The sequence below is a fragment of the Danio rerio genome, chromosome 10, assembly GCF_052040795.2.
Source record: "Danio rerio strain M-AB ecotype USA chromosome 10, GRCz13ab, whole genome shotgun sequence".
NCBI lineage: Eukaryota > Metazoa > Chordata > Actinopteri > Cypriniformes > Danionidae > Danio > Danio rerio.
Window position 1 is genome coordinate 22,449,909 of NC_141030.1, and position 19,467 is coordinate 22,469,375.

A 19,467-nucleotide genomic window follows, 5' to 3' on the forward strand; every position below is an offset into this window, starting at 1 on the left:
AGATGGGCAAATGTGGGCTCTGCGTTTTGGCTTGCAGTGTTTGTATGACAGTCTGGCTGTGTACTAGACGTGATGACTGCTTGTTGGAGGACGTGCGAAGAGACTATGCCCACAGACAAAGATCTACAAGGATGAATTTCACAAAACGTGTCAAGAAAATGTTCAGGTTATAATTTATCCATAAATAAATCAAAGAATCAAGACTTTATTAGATGAATTTGTTTTTATGTGCTTATTTGGTTTTAACCATTTTTACCTTTTAGTAAATTAACTAATTTAAAAATAAATGGTGGCTTATAAGTGTACTGTTAAATGGCTGTAAAAGGGAATGATCTACATATATTATATGTTATAATTACAAGATTTAATGTTACGACCATATAGTCAGAATTATTCACAGAGAACTAATCAAGTACATTTTTAAATGACCATGGACCATAAAGCTAGTCTTCTGTTGCACAGAAATATTTTAGCTATTGTTTGGGTCAAAATGATGCATCTCTTTCTTAATTAAGTAAAGATCATTTTTCTGTAAAGATAATTCAAACATTTGCTACTGTAAATATATAAAAACTCAATTTTGGGTTTATGTGCATTGCTAAACACTTAATTTAGACAACTTTAAGGACAGTTTGTCTCAATATCATAATTTTTAATATATTTTATATTATTTTTTTAGTTGTTTTTTGACCAAATTTTGTCGTGTCCTAACAAACCAAAAATTAATGTAAAACCCATTTTTTCAACTTTTATATTATGCAGAAATTTCTAAATGTATATTTGAATGTTTTTGCGGTCTTTGGTCACATACAGTTGAAGTCAGAACTATTAGCCCTCCTTTGATTTTATTTATTTATTTTTTTTCTTTCCCAAATAATGTTAAACAGAGCAAGGAAATTTTCACAGTATGTCTGATAATATATTTTCTTCTGGAGAAAGTCTTATTCGTTTTATTTTAGCTAGAAGAAAAGCAGTTTTAAATTTTTTAAGCTCAAAATCATTAGCCCCTTTAGGCTATATTTTTTTTATAGACTGCAGAACAAACCATCATTATACAATAACTTGTCTAATTACCCTATCCTGCTTAGTTAACCTAATTAACCTAGTTAAGCCTTTAAATGTCACTTTAGGCTGTATAGAAGTGTCTTGAAAAATATCTAGTCAAATATTATTTAGTGTGATCATGGCAAAGATAAAACAACAGTTATTAGAAATGAGTTATTAAAACTATTATGTTTAGAAATTTAATGAAAAAAATCTGTCCGGTTAACAGAAATTGTGGAAAAAATAGGGGGGCTAATAATTCAGGGGGTTTAATAAGTCTGACTTCAACTGTATGTAGTTAATTACACATTTGCATGAGAGTGAATTCGATGCAGTTTTTTACTCTTTAGAAACAAACAAAAACATATGACAGATTTTTTTTTTTTTTTTTTTTATTGGGATTAACAAGACAATACATCATAGTATACAATACAATAAAGGAAAAATTACAGAGTGTCTTATTTTCCTTATTTTCCCACTGTCCCCTTAAAATAAAATAAGTTCAAATGTATGAATTATAAACAAACATATCCTCTAAACAAAATAATAATAAATAAAATACAAGAATTAAAAGAAATTGTTAAACAGTATAATAATAAATGAGCAAGTTTACGATACAAGCAAAATAAATAAAAAATAAATAAATAAAATAAATAAAATTATAAAATTATAATAATAACAATTGAAAAAAAATAGTAATTAAAAGTTCACATTAAGGAGTCAATATTTTCTCTTTTCAATTAATTACTGTTTATTAGATCTGATATCAACTAAACAAGGTAAGCCTTTGATATAGTCTAAAACAGGGTTCCAGGTCTTGTAAAAAGATTTGAGAGATCCTGCAAGTAAACATCTTAATTTTTCAAGTTTTATGTAACTAAAAATTTCTCGGATCCACATGTCATGTGATGGAGGAATCACCTGTTTCCATTTGATAAGAATGGCTCGTCTAGCTAGAAGAGTAGAAAAGGCAATAACTTGGCGAGATGCAACAGTCAGGTCAACTATCTCTGAAATACCAAAAAGTGCTGTCAAGGGGTTAGGGTCTAGATTTATGTTAGTAGATTTATTGAGAGTGTCAAAAACACTGGACCAGAAATTTTTTAATTGAGGGCAACTCCAGAACATATGAAGATGGTTGGCCGGAGACTGCTTACAACGATGACAGGCATCACTTCTATCAGGGAAAAATCTGGCTAATTTGGCATTGGTTAAATGAGCTCTATGGAGTACCTTACACTGCATTAGGCCATGTCTGGCGCATATGGAAGAAGAGTGGACCATCTTTAAAATATCCTCCCATTGTTCTTCCATAATATCAATGCCAAGGTCATTTTCCCAAGATTCTTTGAGAGACACTATAGGATTTTCATTTAGTGTACTTATTAAATTATAAATTGCTGATATTAAATGTTTCTGACCCGTATCTAAACTGACAAAATAATCAAGATGGTGTTCAGGAGGGCGGTTAGGAAAGTGGGGAAACAATTTCTTAACAAAGTGTCTGACCTGAAAGAAGCGAAACAAGTGACTGTTGGGGAGATTGTATTTAGTGGATAGGAATGAAAAAGATGTAAATACCCCGTCTTCATATAAATCCTTTACCTCAATGAGTCCATTAGCTGCCCAAATGCGAAAAGTGTTATCAGAACAAGATGGTGAGAAAAATTTATTGTTCAAAATAGGTGTATGGATAGATGTTTTATGTAAGCCGTAATGTTTTCTGAATTGAACCCAAATTTTTATAGAGTTAGTGACTACCAAGTTAGTTGAAATTCCGCTGATAATTAATGGAAGCTGGGAGCTGATAACAGAGTGCAGAGTGCCTTTTGTTGACACTATCTCTGAGTGAACCCAGGGGGCACAATTGTCAGCTGGAGGAGGATTCTTCCAGTAGAGAATCTTATTAATATTACAAGCCCAGTAGTATTGTTGGAAGTTGGGAAGTGCAAGTCCTCCTTTGGATTTAGGAAGTTGGAGAACTGATTTCTTGAGGCGTGCAGGCTTGTTGCCCCAGATAAATGAACGTAAAATACCATCCAAATTAGTAAAAAAAGATTTCTTAATGAGAATTGGAACATGTTGAAAAAGATAGAGAAATTTAGGTAAAATAACCATTTTTACTAAATTAATACGGCCTACAAGGGACAAAGGTAGTGACGACCATTTAGAAAAGTGTAATTTGATTTTATCAATCACTGGTTGGAAATTATTAATAAATAAGTTATTGAATGAGTTGGTAAAGAAAATTCCAAGGTATTTGAACCCACTTATAGCTATTTTAAAAGGAAAATGTGAGTATGAGATCTTACTCGCTTCAGAGTTGACAAAAAATAGTTCACTTTTCTGTAAATTTATTTTATAACCTGAGAGGTGACTGAATTTATCTAGAATGTCCAAAATCACTGGTAGGGAGGTGGCCGGATTAGAAATGTAAAGTAAGAGATCGTCAGCATAGAATGAGAGTTTATGTACTAAGCCATATCGTGATATTCCCTCAAAACCATTATGGCTACGGAGCCATATAGCTAGAGGCTCTATAGCAAGGTTAAAAAGTAAGGGGGAAAGGGGACAGCCCTGTCGTGTTCCACGTTGAAGGAAAAAAAGGGGTGAATTTAAACCATTAGTGTAAACTGACGCAACTGGTGATGAATAGAGTAACTTAATCCAAGAGATAAAGTTAGCATCAAACCCAAACTTCTCTAAAATAAAATATAAATAAGCCCATTCCACTCTGTCAAATGCCTTTTCAGCATCTAATGACAAAATTATTTCTGGTGAATCAGAAGGAGGTGAAAAAAGAATATTAAGAAGTCTCCTAGTATTAAAGAATGAGTGTCTCATTGGTATAAAGCCTGTCTGGTCTAGACATATTAAAGATGGTAGTATAGATTGGAGACGGCATGACAATACTTTAGCCAAAATTTTAAAATCCACATTAAGCAGTAATACTGGCCTATAACTGCTACAGTTGGTGGGGTCTTTATCTTTTTTAAGAAGCAATGATATTGAAGCTTCGCATAAAGTGGGTGGGAGGTGGCCTTCTTTAAATGAATCGTTATATAACCTTGCTAAGACTGGGGTTAGTGAGGAGGCAAATGACTTATAAAACTCGGCTGTGAAGCCGTCCGGACCTGGCGATTTACCAGATTGCATAGATTTAATTGCGTCTTGTATCTCTACCTCAGTGATAGGACTGCCTAAATTAATAGAAAGAGTTTCGTCAATTTTCGGAAATGTTAAGGCATTGAGGGAATCCCAGCTTGTAAAGTTCGAGGAATTTTCTGACATATATAATGTTTTATAGTAATCTAAAAATACAGAGTTAATCCCTTTATGATCTGATGTCAATTCACCTGTTGGCGCTTTGACTTTTGAAATCCACCTTGAGGCATAAATTGTGCGGGCTTGGTGAGCCAAAAGCTTACCGGCTTTGTCCCCATGTTCAAAGAAACGTTGCTTGCTTTGTCTAAGTTGTCTTGCTATTGTATTTGTCAGTAAAAGATTATGTTCTGCATGTAACTGTACTCGTTTATTATAAAGGGAAGGGGAGGGGGAAGAGGCATATAATATATCTAATTTGTGAAGATCATCTGTGATTGAAGACAATCTGGAAGTTTCAGTTTTCTTCAAGTGAGATATAAAAGAAATAATCTGCCCCCGCATATAGGCTTTAAAAGCTTCCCAAATAGTTAGACTACTGATATCTGGGGTCTGATTAAGTTCAAAATACAAATTAATTTTCGAAGCTATTAAGTTTTTAAAATTGTCATCTGATAATCTGGAAGAGTCTAATCTCCAGATTGGGGATGTAAGTCTGTTAGGGACTAAAACTACATCTATGGATACAGGGGAATGGTCGGAAATTACTATTGCATGATAGGTACATGCCTTGACGCAGTTTAACAGTTTATTATCAAGAAGAAAGAAATCAATCCTTGAGAATGTATGATGCACATGTGAGAAAAAAGAGTAGATTTTATCCTGAGGATGTTTGTGTCTCCAAGGGTCAGAGATACCCAACTGAGAACTATAGTCTGCCACTATTTTTGCCGACTTGGATAAAACTGATTGCTTAGAAGAGGATCTATCCAACACAATATCTTGAACCAGGTTAAAATCCCCCCCAATAAGTATATGGTGGTCAGCCACATTCGGGAGAATAGAAAAAAATTTTACAAAAAAGTTGTCGTCATCCCAATTGGGAGCATAGACTGAGGCCAAAATGATTGGGACATTGTTTAGCTTGCCTTGGACTACTACAAAACGACCATTTGGATCTGAAATTATATGCGACTCTTCAAACATAACCTTTCTATGCATTATAATAGCTGCCCCACGAGCTCTTTGAGAAAATTTGGAATGGTAAAAATTACCCATCCAGGGTCTCTTAATTCGTGTCAAATCAGAAGATTTTAAATGTGTTTCTTGTAGAAACATAATGTCAGCCTTTAGTTGCTTTAAATGTAATAAAACCTTGCCAGCCTTGACCCTATTATTAATTCCTTTGACATTCCAGGAGATTAGACGCATCTCATTGCCATTCACTGTAGTTACACTAGCCATTTCCTTAGATCCTGATTTTGACAGACTCCATGTTGAAATAAAACATTAAAAAGTTAACAAAGAAACCAGAAAAAAAAGCAAGAAAGTAAAATAAATAAATAATTGAAATAAATATAAAATATTCCCCATAGAAAAAACCTAATTGAGCATTCAGGCTCCACATCATAAACCACTTCTACCTTTCTAGGTTAGGTACTCCCGCTTTTTTTTTTATATTAAATTTACGTAAGTTAGCAGCTATGTTACAGAACAAAAATAATCTGAAACCTTACTTTCAAATGTCAAGTGAATGGAAAAAATACAAAAAATGTAGAGAACCATCTAAATATCTTTAGAAACATCTAAAAAACAAAAGAAACAAGTAACAATAGAATACTATGTATCATCTATTCAATCAATTGTTGTAAAATAGCAAAAACCAAATATCGATAGATGATCAAATAAGGCACTTAAACAGACCTCTATTATTTGCATTCTCTTACAATGGTAATCAATACAGTGAACAAACCATGATGCACATTGCACATAACAAAAATAAACAATGCTGTGACCGTTCTGATAAGAAAAAAGGAAACTCAAAATGATACTATTGTAATAACAGGGATAAAAAAAAAAAGTTCCTCATCTTGATAATGTATTGCAATAAATTGTCTGCAGCAAAAATTCAGTTCAGTTTTTCAGTTTTATCAAAAATGTTCGAAAGGAAGTAAAATATAAAATAAACAAATAATGATAATGCCAATAAATGGTCAGCAAAAACTAAACATAGTATGTGCAACACTTAACATCTGTATTGTACCTGATCGTAGCGTTCTTAGAAAACAGCGCGTTTGAGAGTGCACGCAGCCAACTGTGCGTCAGGTATTTTGAGCTACTTCAGTGAGGAGAGGCAGACCGGATAGAACGTAAATATTCCTCAGTTTCAGACACCGATGTAAACGATCTTCGACTCCCGTCTTTGGCTGTAATGGACAGTCTCGCAGGGAAAAGCAAAGCTGGTTTGAGCCCCAAATTGTACAACTCCCCCATCACCTGTCGGTATTTAGAGCGTTGTGCCATCACCTCAGGTGCATAGTCCTCAAATATGGCAATTGGGTGGCCTTGAAACATCAGCTTCCCTCTTTTGGTTCTCGCTTCACGGATTATCATTTCCTTTTGCTGATAACGGTGTAACCGGATGATGACCGCGCGTGGCTTTTCACCGGCCGCAGGTTTGTTGACGAGAGCCCTGTGGGCTCGGTCAATCTCCGGTGGAGAAGAAAGAACATCTTTTCCCAGAGTATCAAATAGAAGTTGTGAGAAGAAGGTAGAGGGTCGCGGTCCCTCCATCGCTTCTGGTAGACCGATAATGCGGATGTTATTTCGGCGGCTCCGTGATTCAAGATCGGTGACTTTCGCGAGCAGCTTAGCGTTACTGTCGGACAGGGCGGCGCAGGTCGCTTCCAGCGTTAGCATGCGCTCGTCAACAGCGTTAGCATTAGATTCAAGAGAAGCAATCTTAGAAGAATGTTCTGTTACCGCAACTTGAACGCAGTCGATTTTTGACTCGAGTGAGGATATGGTAGACTTAAATTCGGCTGATAAGGCCTGGCGGTGTTCCTCCAACAGCTTCGCAATCTCCGCCATTTTGAGCTCGCTGGAGACGTTGTCAGCAAAGTCCGTTTTGGTGTCTTTTTTAGTTTGTTTACTCGATTTTGAGGTCATGTTGACACTAAAATGTGAACTACGTCGTTGTGGTCAGGTTTATAGACAATATTATGTACAAAGTGGCTGCAAAATCACAGCAATAGCGGGAGCTACGCGTAGACACGTCTACTCCATCTGCTGTCCGACGTCGTCCCCAAACATATGACAGATTTTGACCTTTTAATGGCACTAAGGGGCCCAAAGTATGCCAAGATAACCTCCCCCTTCCTATTATACCACCAACACCTGCCTGAAGTATTGATCCAAGACAGGATGGATCCATAAATTCATGCGGTTGAATTCCAATCCAACCAGCTAGTCGAGACGTATCAATCAATTTCAATCCTTTAGTATCCAGGTTTGTTGTATATTTAAATTGTAGTCTTAGTATGACCTTTGTATCCACCATCAACAAAACATTTACACTTAGAACTGCCACACACTGTATGTTTTCATTTTTCAGGCCAATTTGTAAAATCTAGAGATGGTTCTGCATGAAAATCTCAGCAGATCATCAGAAATACTCTGCAAAAAAATACACTATGCTGCTCTAATGGTCATTTAAACCACCGTTTCTGATATTTGATTTGAACTTTGATTTTGAAGATTGCATTGAGCATGAATGTCTCATTCAGCTCCCTTATTTTGTAGTCAGTGCACTGATCAGGGAGTCAGCCATTTTAAGTGCTATCTTGATCGTCCAATTCTTCCAGCGCACTAGCGTTTGCACCCTGAAAAGTCCCACAATGCATTGTGAAATTCAGTGAGCGTTGATGCGCACTATGCTTCCATATAGGAAGTGTAGAAGCTCAAAGCATGAATCACATGAACCAAATCATCAAACACATGGACAAGCGAGAGACGTTTTTAGAAAAATGTTACTGTTGAAGATTACTGTTGAAATTTACCATGAACGAATATTGCAAACATAAAGTAAGTGGAAAAAAATTGTTGCCTAATAGTGAGTTGGACTTGTAACCGATAGGTATTAAAGATGGGGGTTTGCTGGAAGCAGTAGCTGCCCATTGCTCTGCTCACAGTGTATGCTAAATTGCTTAAAAGCAGAGGACCAGTATGGGTCCTTCGGGTATGGGTAACCGTAACGGAGGCCAGCTAGTAAGTGCTGTGCAGGTAAACCTCACTCCTGACCTCTAAAGGTGCTCTAGTGACAGATGCTAGAGGCCATGGTCTTAAGCCTCCTTGTTAGAGCAACTGACTCCCATGCGGAAGGTTGCCGGTTCGATATCAGCTCAGAGCAGGTTAGGTGGCATAGGACTGGTGGGGTTACATTGGTGCCGTGACCCGGATGAGAATGCGGTTTAGGTTAGTGAGTGTAACGGAGGCTAGTAAGTGCTGCACAGCTAGTAAGTGCTGTGCAGGTAAACCTCACTCCTCTGACCTCTAAAGGTGCTCTAGTGGCCATGGTCTTTAGCCTCCATGTTAGAGCAACCGACTCCCATACGAAAGGCTGTTGGTTTGATACCAGCTTGGAGCAGTTGGGTGGCGTAGGGCCGGTGGGGTTACACATACATGTCAATACTCACCTCAGTTATAATTGTTAAATGGTTTAAATGCCGGACATGAAACAATCAAATCATTTAGCTATAATGTACTTTTAAAAATGTCATAAAATTTATATTTTAAAAATTTCCCTACTGAAAAAAACAGCTTAAACCAGCCTAGGCTGGTTGGCTGGTTTTAGCTGGTCGACCAGGCTGGTTTTAGAGGAGTTTTGGTTTCCAGCCGTTTTCAGCCTGGTCTTAGCTGGGCAGGCTGGGAGATCTAAAACCAGCTTGACCAGCCCAGCCAGGCTGGGAGCCCAGCCAAAACCAGCTGTGTCCAGCTTAAACCAGGCTGGTCAAGCTGGTTTTAGCTGGATTTAGCTGGTCATTTTAGCCTGACCAGCTAAGACCAGGCAGGAAATGGCTGCAAACCAGCCTGGAAATGGCCAAAACCCCTCTAAAACCAGCCTGGTCGACCAGCTAAAACCAGCCAACCAGCCTAGGCTGGTTTAAGCTGGATTTTTCAGCAGGGTTTAGTTCTGCTGTATATAAATTCCAGTTTTGGTGTTGTACATGCAGAATCTCACTGTCCTTACCAGTGCCTGAATTTGTGTATTTGACTGACTGATTTCGTCTATGTTCTCAGGAGCTAAGAGGCTGATTGAGATGCACCCCATGTTTACATGTCTAAATGCATAAAGTTGCTTCCCTGTGATTGCCTCATTATACAAGTGTGTTAATGAGCAGTCGAACAGGTGTGTATAATAAAGTTGCCAGTCAGTGAGTGTATATCTAAATTCAGATGTTCATGTAACAGGGCCATCCGTCTATCATTTTGAAGGCATGATGCTTTAGCTTGTCGTAAATGAGTGAGCATAAGCCTCTGTAATACTATCATGCATCTGATCTTTTGATCTATGTCTCTCTCCGGATGACAGCTAAAGCAGCCTGTTCCACCGTTGGCCAGAATGTTCCGTTTGCTGCTGCCATGCCAACACTGTTTGTTTTAGTGGATTGAAACAAAGGTCAGATGCCAGTATGGACCAGTTCACAATATTCCTCTGCTGAAGAGACCAGCAGAGTAGTGCCCACTTCAGTTGATCACAATATGCTTACATGGATGATGTCCTGACATTCTGACATTAACACAATTAAGACAATATTCTCATTTAGAATCTATAGAGATTATTTAGGTTACTTTTATCCAGCTAAAGTCACACTTGAAGTAAACTCAAATTGAATTAAAGATATAGTTTGCCCAAAAATGTACATTTACTCAACATTTACTCACATTTTAGGTGTTTTTTTCTGATAAACACAAATATATATTTTGAAGAATGTTGGAAACCAGCAGCCGTTGACATTTATAATAGGAACTAAAAATCAATAGCTGTTTTTTCTTTTAACATTTTTCAAAATATCTTCCTTTGTGTTTAAGAGAAGAAAGAAACTCAAACAGGTTTGGAATGAGTAGAGGATTAGTAAGGGATTACATAATTTAGATTTGGGTGAACTATTCCTTTAAAATGTGGAGTATTTCTAATTTGGTCACATTATCTAAGTGCAGTATCAGACATGTACACATCTTGATCACAGTATTAGTATTAGCATCATGAAGGAACACCTTTTGCAACATGATAAACACGAATTGCAGTGGTCAACTTACAATGCATATAAAAGAGCAAAAGGCTTTGACTGCATCTGAAATTGTATTCATACAGAAGTCAGGTGTAGTAGGTCAAGCAATAGGTCATGCTGTTACTTCTTACCTACTGTTTTTAAAATAATCAAACATACTGCTCGCCTTGCGTACTATACAGTAGAGAAGTATTTGCTCTAGGACTCTAAGTTTGAATATGAATTAGTATCTGTCTGTTTGCATATCTTGTCTGTTTATGCATAGCATAAGAAATAATTTACAAGCTTTCATAACATTTAAAATAAAACAGCAAAAAGCATATGTAGGGTACCATATCAAAGATGGACTGAATCGGAAGGTGTCATGTTGGTATGTTATGACATGTTATTATTAATCATAATTAATCATCATCTATATACAATGAAATTAAATGTAAAAAATATATAAAAATACTGAAGTTACAAACTGGCAGCTATGGTTGCTAGAATTTTGCTGTTAAAAATATGGTACAGTGTAAAAGTGTTTACAGTATTGCTGCCGTGTCCTTACAGTATTGTAAAGCGCTTGTAAATGCAGGGTTTAACACTAGGGATTTTTTTCTACTGGCCCGATCGGACCAGTGGTTCAGATTTTTACTTGTCCTGCCAATATTTTCACTGTCCCTCACCAATAAAAAAAAAAAGTTAATAGCTATTTCTTAGTCACTAATTAAAAAAAAAAAAACGTGTGTCAAAATATTTGTAAATCTTGAATTTAAATATTTGAAAAATGTTTATAAATGTGTAATGAGCAAAATTCAAAGTGTTTTGCAAACAAAAGTTGCAGGTATTTTATTACAAAAAAGATGGCTGACCTGCCAAACTGACGTCAAACTGTTCAAAACATCACTTCATTTTTTTAGTCGTGGCGTATCCTTATAAATGTCTGCTTTTAATGCGTTAGAAACAAATGTTTTCCCTTAGCATTATTATTATGGTGGCTTGAAAAGCCAACATACTGTTATCTCACGTAAACTTATTATTATTCTTCTTCTTCTTCTTCTTCTTCTTCTTCTTATTCTTCTGAGACTAATTTTAAAGTGTATCTCCTCCGAAACTTTTCAAGCTTCATACTTCAAACTTTCGTCAAACCTTCAAACTGGTCTGACTCGGGTTGCTATATCTGTTCCAACTGATCCGACTTTCGGTTTTCCGAAAAACGACCCGGAAAATTCCCAAAATTCCCATTGACTTAACATTGGGTCAAACTTTGTGACCTCATAACTCTGCATCAGACTGTCCTACAGACTTCTAACTGGGCTCATTTAACTCAGTTTAGCCAGCAGCCAATAACTGATGACCTTTAAACTTACTAGCCACTCCCTAGCAACCACTTTTGGCACCCTAGCAACTGTCCCATAGACTTCCATTGTAAAAGACTGCCATTGACTTAACATTGGGTCAACCTTTGTGAGCTCATAACTCTGCATCAGACTGTCCTACAGACTAGAGTCAGGCCCCATTCAACTCAGTCTAGTCAGCAGCCAATCACTGATGACCTTTAGACTTACTAGCCACTCCCTAGCAACCACTTATGGCACCCTAGCAACTGTCCCGTAGACTTCCATTTGAAAGACTCTCATTGACTTAACATGGGATCAAACTTTGTGAGCTCATAACTCTGCATCAGACTGTCATACAGACTAATGGCTGAGCTCATTTAACTCAGACAACCAAACTGCCAATAACTGATGAGCTTTTAACTTTCTAGCCACACCCCTAACTACCACATACTGCACCCTAGCAACTGTCCCGTAGACTTCCATTACAAAAGACTCTCATTGACTTAACATGGGTTCAAACTTTGTGAGCTCATAACTCTGCATCAGACTGTCATACAGACTAATGGCTGAGCTCATTTAACTCAGTCTAGCCAGCAGCCAATCACTGATGGCCTTTTAACTTTCTAGCCACACCCCTAACTACCACATACTGCACCCTAGCAACTGTCCTATAGAATGTAATTAGCTGTGCTATCAAATGCTTATAATTCTAACATGCTAATGACATGCCAATCATGCTAGCAACATGCTACTCATATGCTAATCATGCTAATGACATGCTAACTCATACTGGAAACATGCTAATGACATGCTAATTTGTACTTGAATCATGCTAGTAACATGCTAATTCATACTAGACCCATGTTAATAACTGGCCTACATGCATATCTTTGCATAGCAGTGTCCTATTGACTTGGGGGATGGCTCATCTGACTCAGACAACCAATGAGCATCTCAATATGATAATAAAGCTCACAAGCCACGCCCCCAAATTGATTCCATAGACTTCCATTAAAATAAGCCAAGATGCATATCTTTGCAAAGCAGAGTCATAGAGACATGGGGGTTGGTTCATTTGACTAAGACAACCAACCACATTCAAGTTCACTCTGTAACCTCGCCCATAGCAACAAAACAGAGTACCCTAGCAACCATTCATCAACAGCTATATCTCAGCATCAGAACATCGTAGAGACTTGGAGATTGGCTCGTTTGACTCATGCTAGCAAACGGAACTTCCTATATGCTACACATGCTAGCAGTGACTAGCTACATGCTAATATTGACTAGCCAAGTACTGTAACTTGCTAGAAATGCTTACCAAGTATAAATGTTTTATCAAGCATGTATGTGAGGCTTGCCTAGTAACCAACCAGGGTACCCTAGCAACTGCCTAGCAACCACCCAAATTACCCTAGCAACCGCCTAGCAACCACCTAGCAACGGCCTAGTAATGCCTTAGTAAGGGCCTAGCGACCACTCAGGACACCCTAGCAACCGCCTAGCAACGCCTTAGCAACCACTCAGAATACCTTAGCAACCACCTAGCAACACCTTAGCAACCACCTGGCAACCACTTGGGACACCTTAGCAACCGCCTAGTAACACCTTAGCAACCACCTAGCAACTACTCAGAACACCCTAGCAACGCCTTAGCAACCACCTAGCAACCACTCAGGACACCCTAGCAACCACCTAGCAACACCTTAGCAACCACCTAGCAACCACTCAGGACACCCTAGCAACCACCTAGCAACACCTTAGCAACCACCTAGCAACCACTCAGGACACCCTAGCAACCACCTAGCAACGCCTTAGGACACCTTAGCAACCACCTAGCAACACCTTAGCAACCACCTAGCAACCACTCAGAACACCCTAGCAACCACCTAGCAACACCTTAGCAACCACCTAGCAACCGCTTAGGACACCCTAGCAACCGCCTAGCAACACCTTAGCAACCACCTAGCAACACCTTAGCAACCACCTAGCAACCACTTAGGACACCTTAGCAACCACCTAGCAACACCTTAGCAACCACCTAGCAACCACTCAGAACACCCTAGCAACCGCCTAGCAACACCTTAGCAACCACTCAGAACACCCTAGCAACCACCTAGCAACACCTTAGCAACCACCTAGCAACCACTCAGGACACCCTAGCAACCACCTAGTAAGGCCTTAGCAACCAATCAGAATACCCTAGCAACCACCTAGCAACCACTTAGGACACCTTAGCAACCACCTAGCAACACCTTAGCAACCACTCAGAATACCTTAGCAACCACCTAGCAACACCTTAGCAACCACCTAGCAACCACTTGGGACACCTTAGCAACCGCCTAGTAACACCTTAGCAACCACCTAGCAACCACTCAGAACACCCTAGCAACGCCTTAGCAACCACCTAGCAACCACTCAGGAAACCCTAGCAACCACCTAGCAACACCTTAGCAACCACCTAGCAACCACTCAGGACACCCTAGCAACCACCTAGCAACACCTTAGCAACCACCTAGCAACCACTCAGGACACCCTAGCAACCACCTAGCAACGCCTTAGGACACCTTAGCAACCACCTAGCAACACCTTAGCAACCACCTAGCAACCACTCAGAACACCCTAGCAACCACCTAGCAACACCTTAGCAACCACCTAGCAACCGCTTAGGACACCCTAGCAACCGCCTAGCAACACCTTAGCAACCACCTAGCAACACCTTAGCAACCACCTAGCAACCACTTAGGACACCTTAGCAACCACCTAGCAACACCTTAGCAACCACCTAGCAACCACTCAGAACACCCTAGCAACCGCCTAGCAACACCTTAGCAACCACTCAGAACACCCTAGCAACCACCTAGCAACACCTTAACAACCACCTAGCAACCACTCAGGACACCCTAGCAACCACCTAGTAAGGCCTTAGCAACCAATCAGAATACCCTAGCAACCACCTAGCAACCACTTAGGACACCTTAGCAACCACCTAGCAACACCTTAGCAACAACTCAGAACACCCTAGCAACCGCCTAGCAACACCTTAGCAACCACCTAGCAACCACTCAGAATACCCTAGCCACCACCTTGCAACACCTTAGTAACCACTTAGCAACTAGTCAGAACACCTTAGCAACTGCCTAGCACCACCCTAGCAACCACCTAGCAACCACTCAAAACACCCTAGCAACCATCTAGCAACACCTTAGCAACCACCTAGCAACTAGTCAGACCACCTTAGCAACTGCCTTGCACCACCTTAGCAACCACCTAGCAACCACTTTAAACACCCTAACAACCGTCTAGTAAAATGCTAATTCATGCTAGAATCACGCTAACAACATGCTAATTCATGCTAGAATCATGCTAGTAACATGCTAATTCATGCTAGAATCGGCTAACAACATGCTAATTCATGTAAGAATCATGCTACTAACATGCTAATTCATGCTAGTAATATGTTAACTCAAGCTAAAATCATACTAACATGCTATTTACACTTTAAAACCACTTAAAACTTTCAGATTCGGCTTTTCAAGCCACCATAAAGTTTGTCCTCAAACTTTAATATCTAGTTTGATGTTGCTGCCATGTTGCTGTCTCTTCGCTGTACTGGATGTTACGGAAAAAATAAGAAGCTTAGAACATCCAATCAGATAAGAGGATCCGAGAACGTGATGCATCAAAGTTTAATTTAAAAAAAATCTTGAAAGGTTATAAAAGTCCTTATAATCATTAAAATATTTTATAAAAACAATAAAAAATAATTTGTTCAAAAGTATTGAAGGATATTAATTATATGAGGTACTTCCTACTTCTCCGTTTATTCATATGACTTTCAGGTCAGTTTCTTTTGACCGCCCCCTGTCGTTTTAAAGAATATCACAACTGTGAATGCGGCGAGTATAAAAGCCTCGTTCGTTTCGCGAGGTGCGCGCGTAGTCACGGAGGTGAAACGGGAACATGGAAGGAATATTTTAAAAGTGACTGATGTAAACACTGTAATCTTAATATATAGTCTCCTTCTGAATAAGGTAAATAAATAACCAGATTGCTAGTGTTCATGTAGACTTACCCAATGTTTGCTCAACCCAAGGAAGTCACGTGAACCTTCTGTTTTCTTCCTCTTTTTGTTTTCCTGGAAATGGAAGTGGGGCTTTTTGGCATTGGGTTTACACTTAACTGGTCAGCAATGTAAACCAGCGGTAAATAGAGGATTCACTGTGCGATAACACAGACGTTTCTGATGAGACAGCACAGCAGATGTGGGTGAAAGGGGAGCACGGAAAGCTTAGCCGTGTTCATCCCTGAGTCATGGATGAAAGGAGTCTGTGTGTTTGTGTTTGCATTTATCAGGTGATCCTCTGGGAGCGTTGAGTATGGACTCTCACGTACAGCATGCAGTGTGGTGAGGTCAGCTGTGACTAATATCTGTGCAAGGAGCCAGAGAGGGAGACTTTTACTGTCCTTTCACCACAGTTTAATAGAAGTTAAGCCACCAGACCACCTGTCTGATGGCTCAAGACTAACACTCATATTTACTGAACGGGGAAGAAAAACCTATTTGTGATTTGTGTAAAAATATTTTGACGATAAAACATATTTTAATAGAACGTGTATTTTAAATGATATTAGAGAACGTTTTTCATTCAGGAAATATTTTAAGGAAAATGTTTGAAAAGGTGTCTTCTGGAGCAGTTTTAGAATATTTAACTTTAATTAAAATAAAATATTGTATATGACTCTATTCAGTGTTGTTCCTATTAGTAGGTTTTGTTGTTGTTGTTTTGTTTCTTTGTACAATGTACTCTCGGTCCTGTTTGTCTCTGTGTCTTGTAGATCAATGGATACAATCCCATGTACCCCCAAATCTGAACATTTAATATTTTTTAAATTATATTTTATATTATATAGAAATTGAATCATTTGATGTAACATTTATTTTAAATAACATTTTGTGTATTTATTATAACTAAGATTTTCCTGTCAAAAGAGTTTACAGAGTTTAACGAGACATTTATTAAATTTTCATCATAATTTTGTTATTATATCTTGTATTAAAACCTTGGAGTCATTTGTATTATAGCAATATTATACTATATGCTTTATTAGTATATATACTACTATACCTATATTCTTTAGGCAGATGAACAACTACTATTTGTGCTTGGCTTTCAGATACAGAAAAAAAAAAAAAAAAAATATATATATATATATTTATATGCCTATATATATATATAATATATATATATATATATATATATACAAATATATATATGTATATATTTGTGGTGTGTGTGTGTGTGTGTATTTATTTAATTAAGAAAACATAACTATTAAAATTGTCACATTTAGTTTAGATGAGTTTTCCTAAGAGATCATTATTTCACTGATAATTACCTTCACCTGCTCCTCGTTTAGTTGTTTAAAACTTTTACCTTCTTCATTTCGGATTTATATTTTTACTTGCTGCAGCCAATATTACAATTACAATTCCTGTGATGCAAAGCTACATTTTTAGCAGAATTATTCTAGCTTTACTGTCCCATGATCTTCCAGAAATCTTTCTGATATGATGATTTGGGAGCCAAAAAAGATTTCTGTTTTGTTATCAGTGTTTGCTGCATAATTTTTTTTTTGTCAAAACTGTTTATTTTACTTGTCAGGAATTTTTATGAATTTTTATGAATAAATTTGTTTTTGTTTGAAATAGATTTTTTTATTGAGTTACAAAAATGTGCTTCTTATCATTTTTGATCAATTTATTGATTTTTATAATCAAAATAATAATAATAAAATAGTTTTATATATAAACACACTATAATAACTCATTTCTAATAACTGATTTATTTTATCTTTGTCATGATGACAGTAAATTCTATTGTACTAGATATTTTTCAAGACACTTCTTTACAGTTTTAAGTGACTCTTAAAGGCTAAACTAGGTTAATTAGGATAACTAGTCAGGTTAGGGTAATTAGGCAAGTTATTGAATAATGATGGTTTGTTCTGTAGACTATTGAAAAAAAAAAGATATATATATATATATATATATATATATATATATATATATATATATATATATATATATATATATATATATATATATATATATATATATATATATATATATATATATATATATATATAGCTTAAATGGGCTAATGATTTTGACCTTAAAATGTTTTGTAAAAAATTCTAAACTGCTTTTACTCTAGCCAAAATAAAACAAATAAGATTTTTCTCCAGAAGAAAAAAATATCATCAGAAATACTGCAGAAAGGTCCTTGCTCTGTTGAACAAGAAAGAAAACAAAATCAGAGGAGGGCTAATAATTCTGACTTCAACTGTATGTTATAACATGTATAAAATATAATATAAATATAAAATACAATATAAAATGTAATGAAATTTAAAATGTAATGTGAAATGTGTATATAAAAAACTCACTCACTTGCTTACTCTGTCTTATAGCTTAATCCATTCTTAATCAGAGGGTTTTACATGTATTTTACATAACAATTAATTATTAATTACATTTTTTTAGGGTCCTGGGTAGAGCTGGAGATGAACAGAAATGCTGCGTCTCTCTCTTCCTCCAGCGCTTCAGTGCCACCGCCTCTGGCGCAGGTTGTAGAGGAGGATGATGGGATGGTAGGGGGGTTGGAGCACGTTCCCTCCTCTTCATCCATTCACAATGGCGACATGGAGAAAATCCTGCTAGATGCCCAGCACGAGTCCAGCCGAAGTAACTCCTCATGTGACAGGTAGACTATATATGGCATATGATAGTGGATTGTATTTTTTTTACTTCTTAAAAAAAATCTAAGTATGAATTTTAACAAAGAATGAATGATAATTGAGTGGGATAGAGAGTAATGTACAACATAAAATACTAAATTATTATCTTAATATTTTTTTCCACAAATAATAATTTAGTCCTGTCATGGATGAATAAATATGACACTAAAAGAAAAAGTTACTGTCTTAATGTGTCACTGAATCACTAGTTCACATGATTTTTTTGAAAAAGCTGATTAGAAACTAAGAAAGTGTTTACTGTCTATGAAAAAAAAAATCAATAAACCTTTGATATATTTTTTTATTATTTCATTTATTCAGGTGCAAAATAAATATAAAGACATGTTTTCCTACTTTGTTTTGGGAAGAAAGAAAACATAATATATTATACATAATATGTTGAACACTCAGTATTAATGTCTTGATTGTTGAACTTATCAATAAAATTTATATAATGTTTGCAATTGCAAGATAGTTACACTCTCTTTTCTTGCGAGTTATTACTTCACTATATTCCACACAGGAATATTTTGTGCTTTTATAACTCATAATGCAGGTAATGCTTTTATGTCCTCTACATGATCTGACATCTGGCCCTTTAAGATGTTGTTTACATAGTTCATATGTGCATATACAGTTAATCTTTTAATGTCACCTGAGTTCACAGCTTGAGTTTAATGACCTCATCGATAGAGAGTAGAGCTATAAACTTCTATTCAAAAACACACATGATCATATTGACCTCGTGCTGATAGCATATGGCCAAAATAGATCTTATCTCACTCAAACTCAATGAATCATATGATTCAGGATGTTTGCTTTAGAAATACTGTGGTTTTTCTGTCATGTGTACACAAACTAGGTTTCTATCACAGAGTGCACGAGCAGTTCACCCCAAAAATAAACAT

At 37.0% G+C, this 19,467-nt stretch overlaps 1 protein-coding gene across 2 annotated transcripts in view; it reads left to right on the forward strand.

Annotated features, from left to right (window-relative positions):
- The window catches only part of bnip3lb (BCL2 interacting protein 3 like b), a 34,635-nt gene that overhangs the window by 4,604 nt on the left and 10,564 nt on the right, over nt 1-19,467 (forward strand). For both annotated transcript variants that reach the window (XR_015500424.1, NM_205571.2), the window contains 1 exon segment: nt 18,306-18,525. Coding sequence is in view for 1 of the 2 variants with exons in the window: in NM_205571.2 (NP_991134.2) it covers nt 18,306-18,525 (220 nt within the window). In the remaining variant the exon portion in view is untranslated.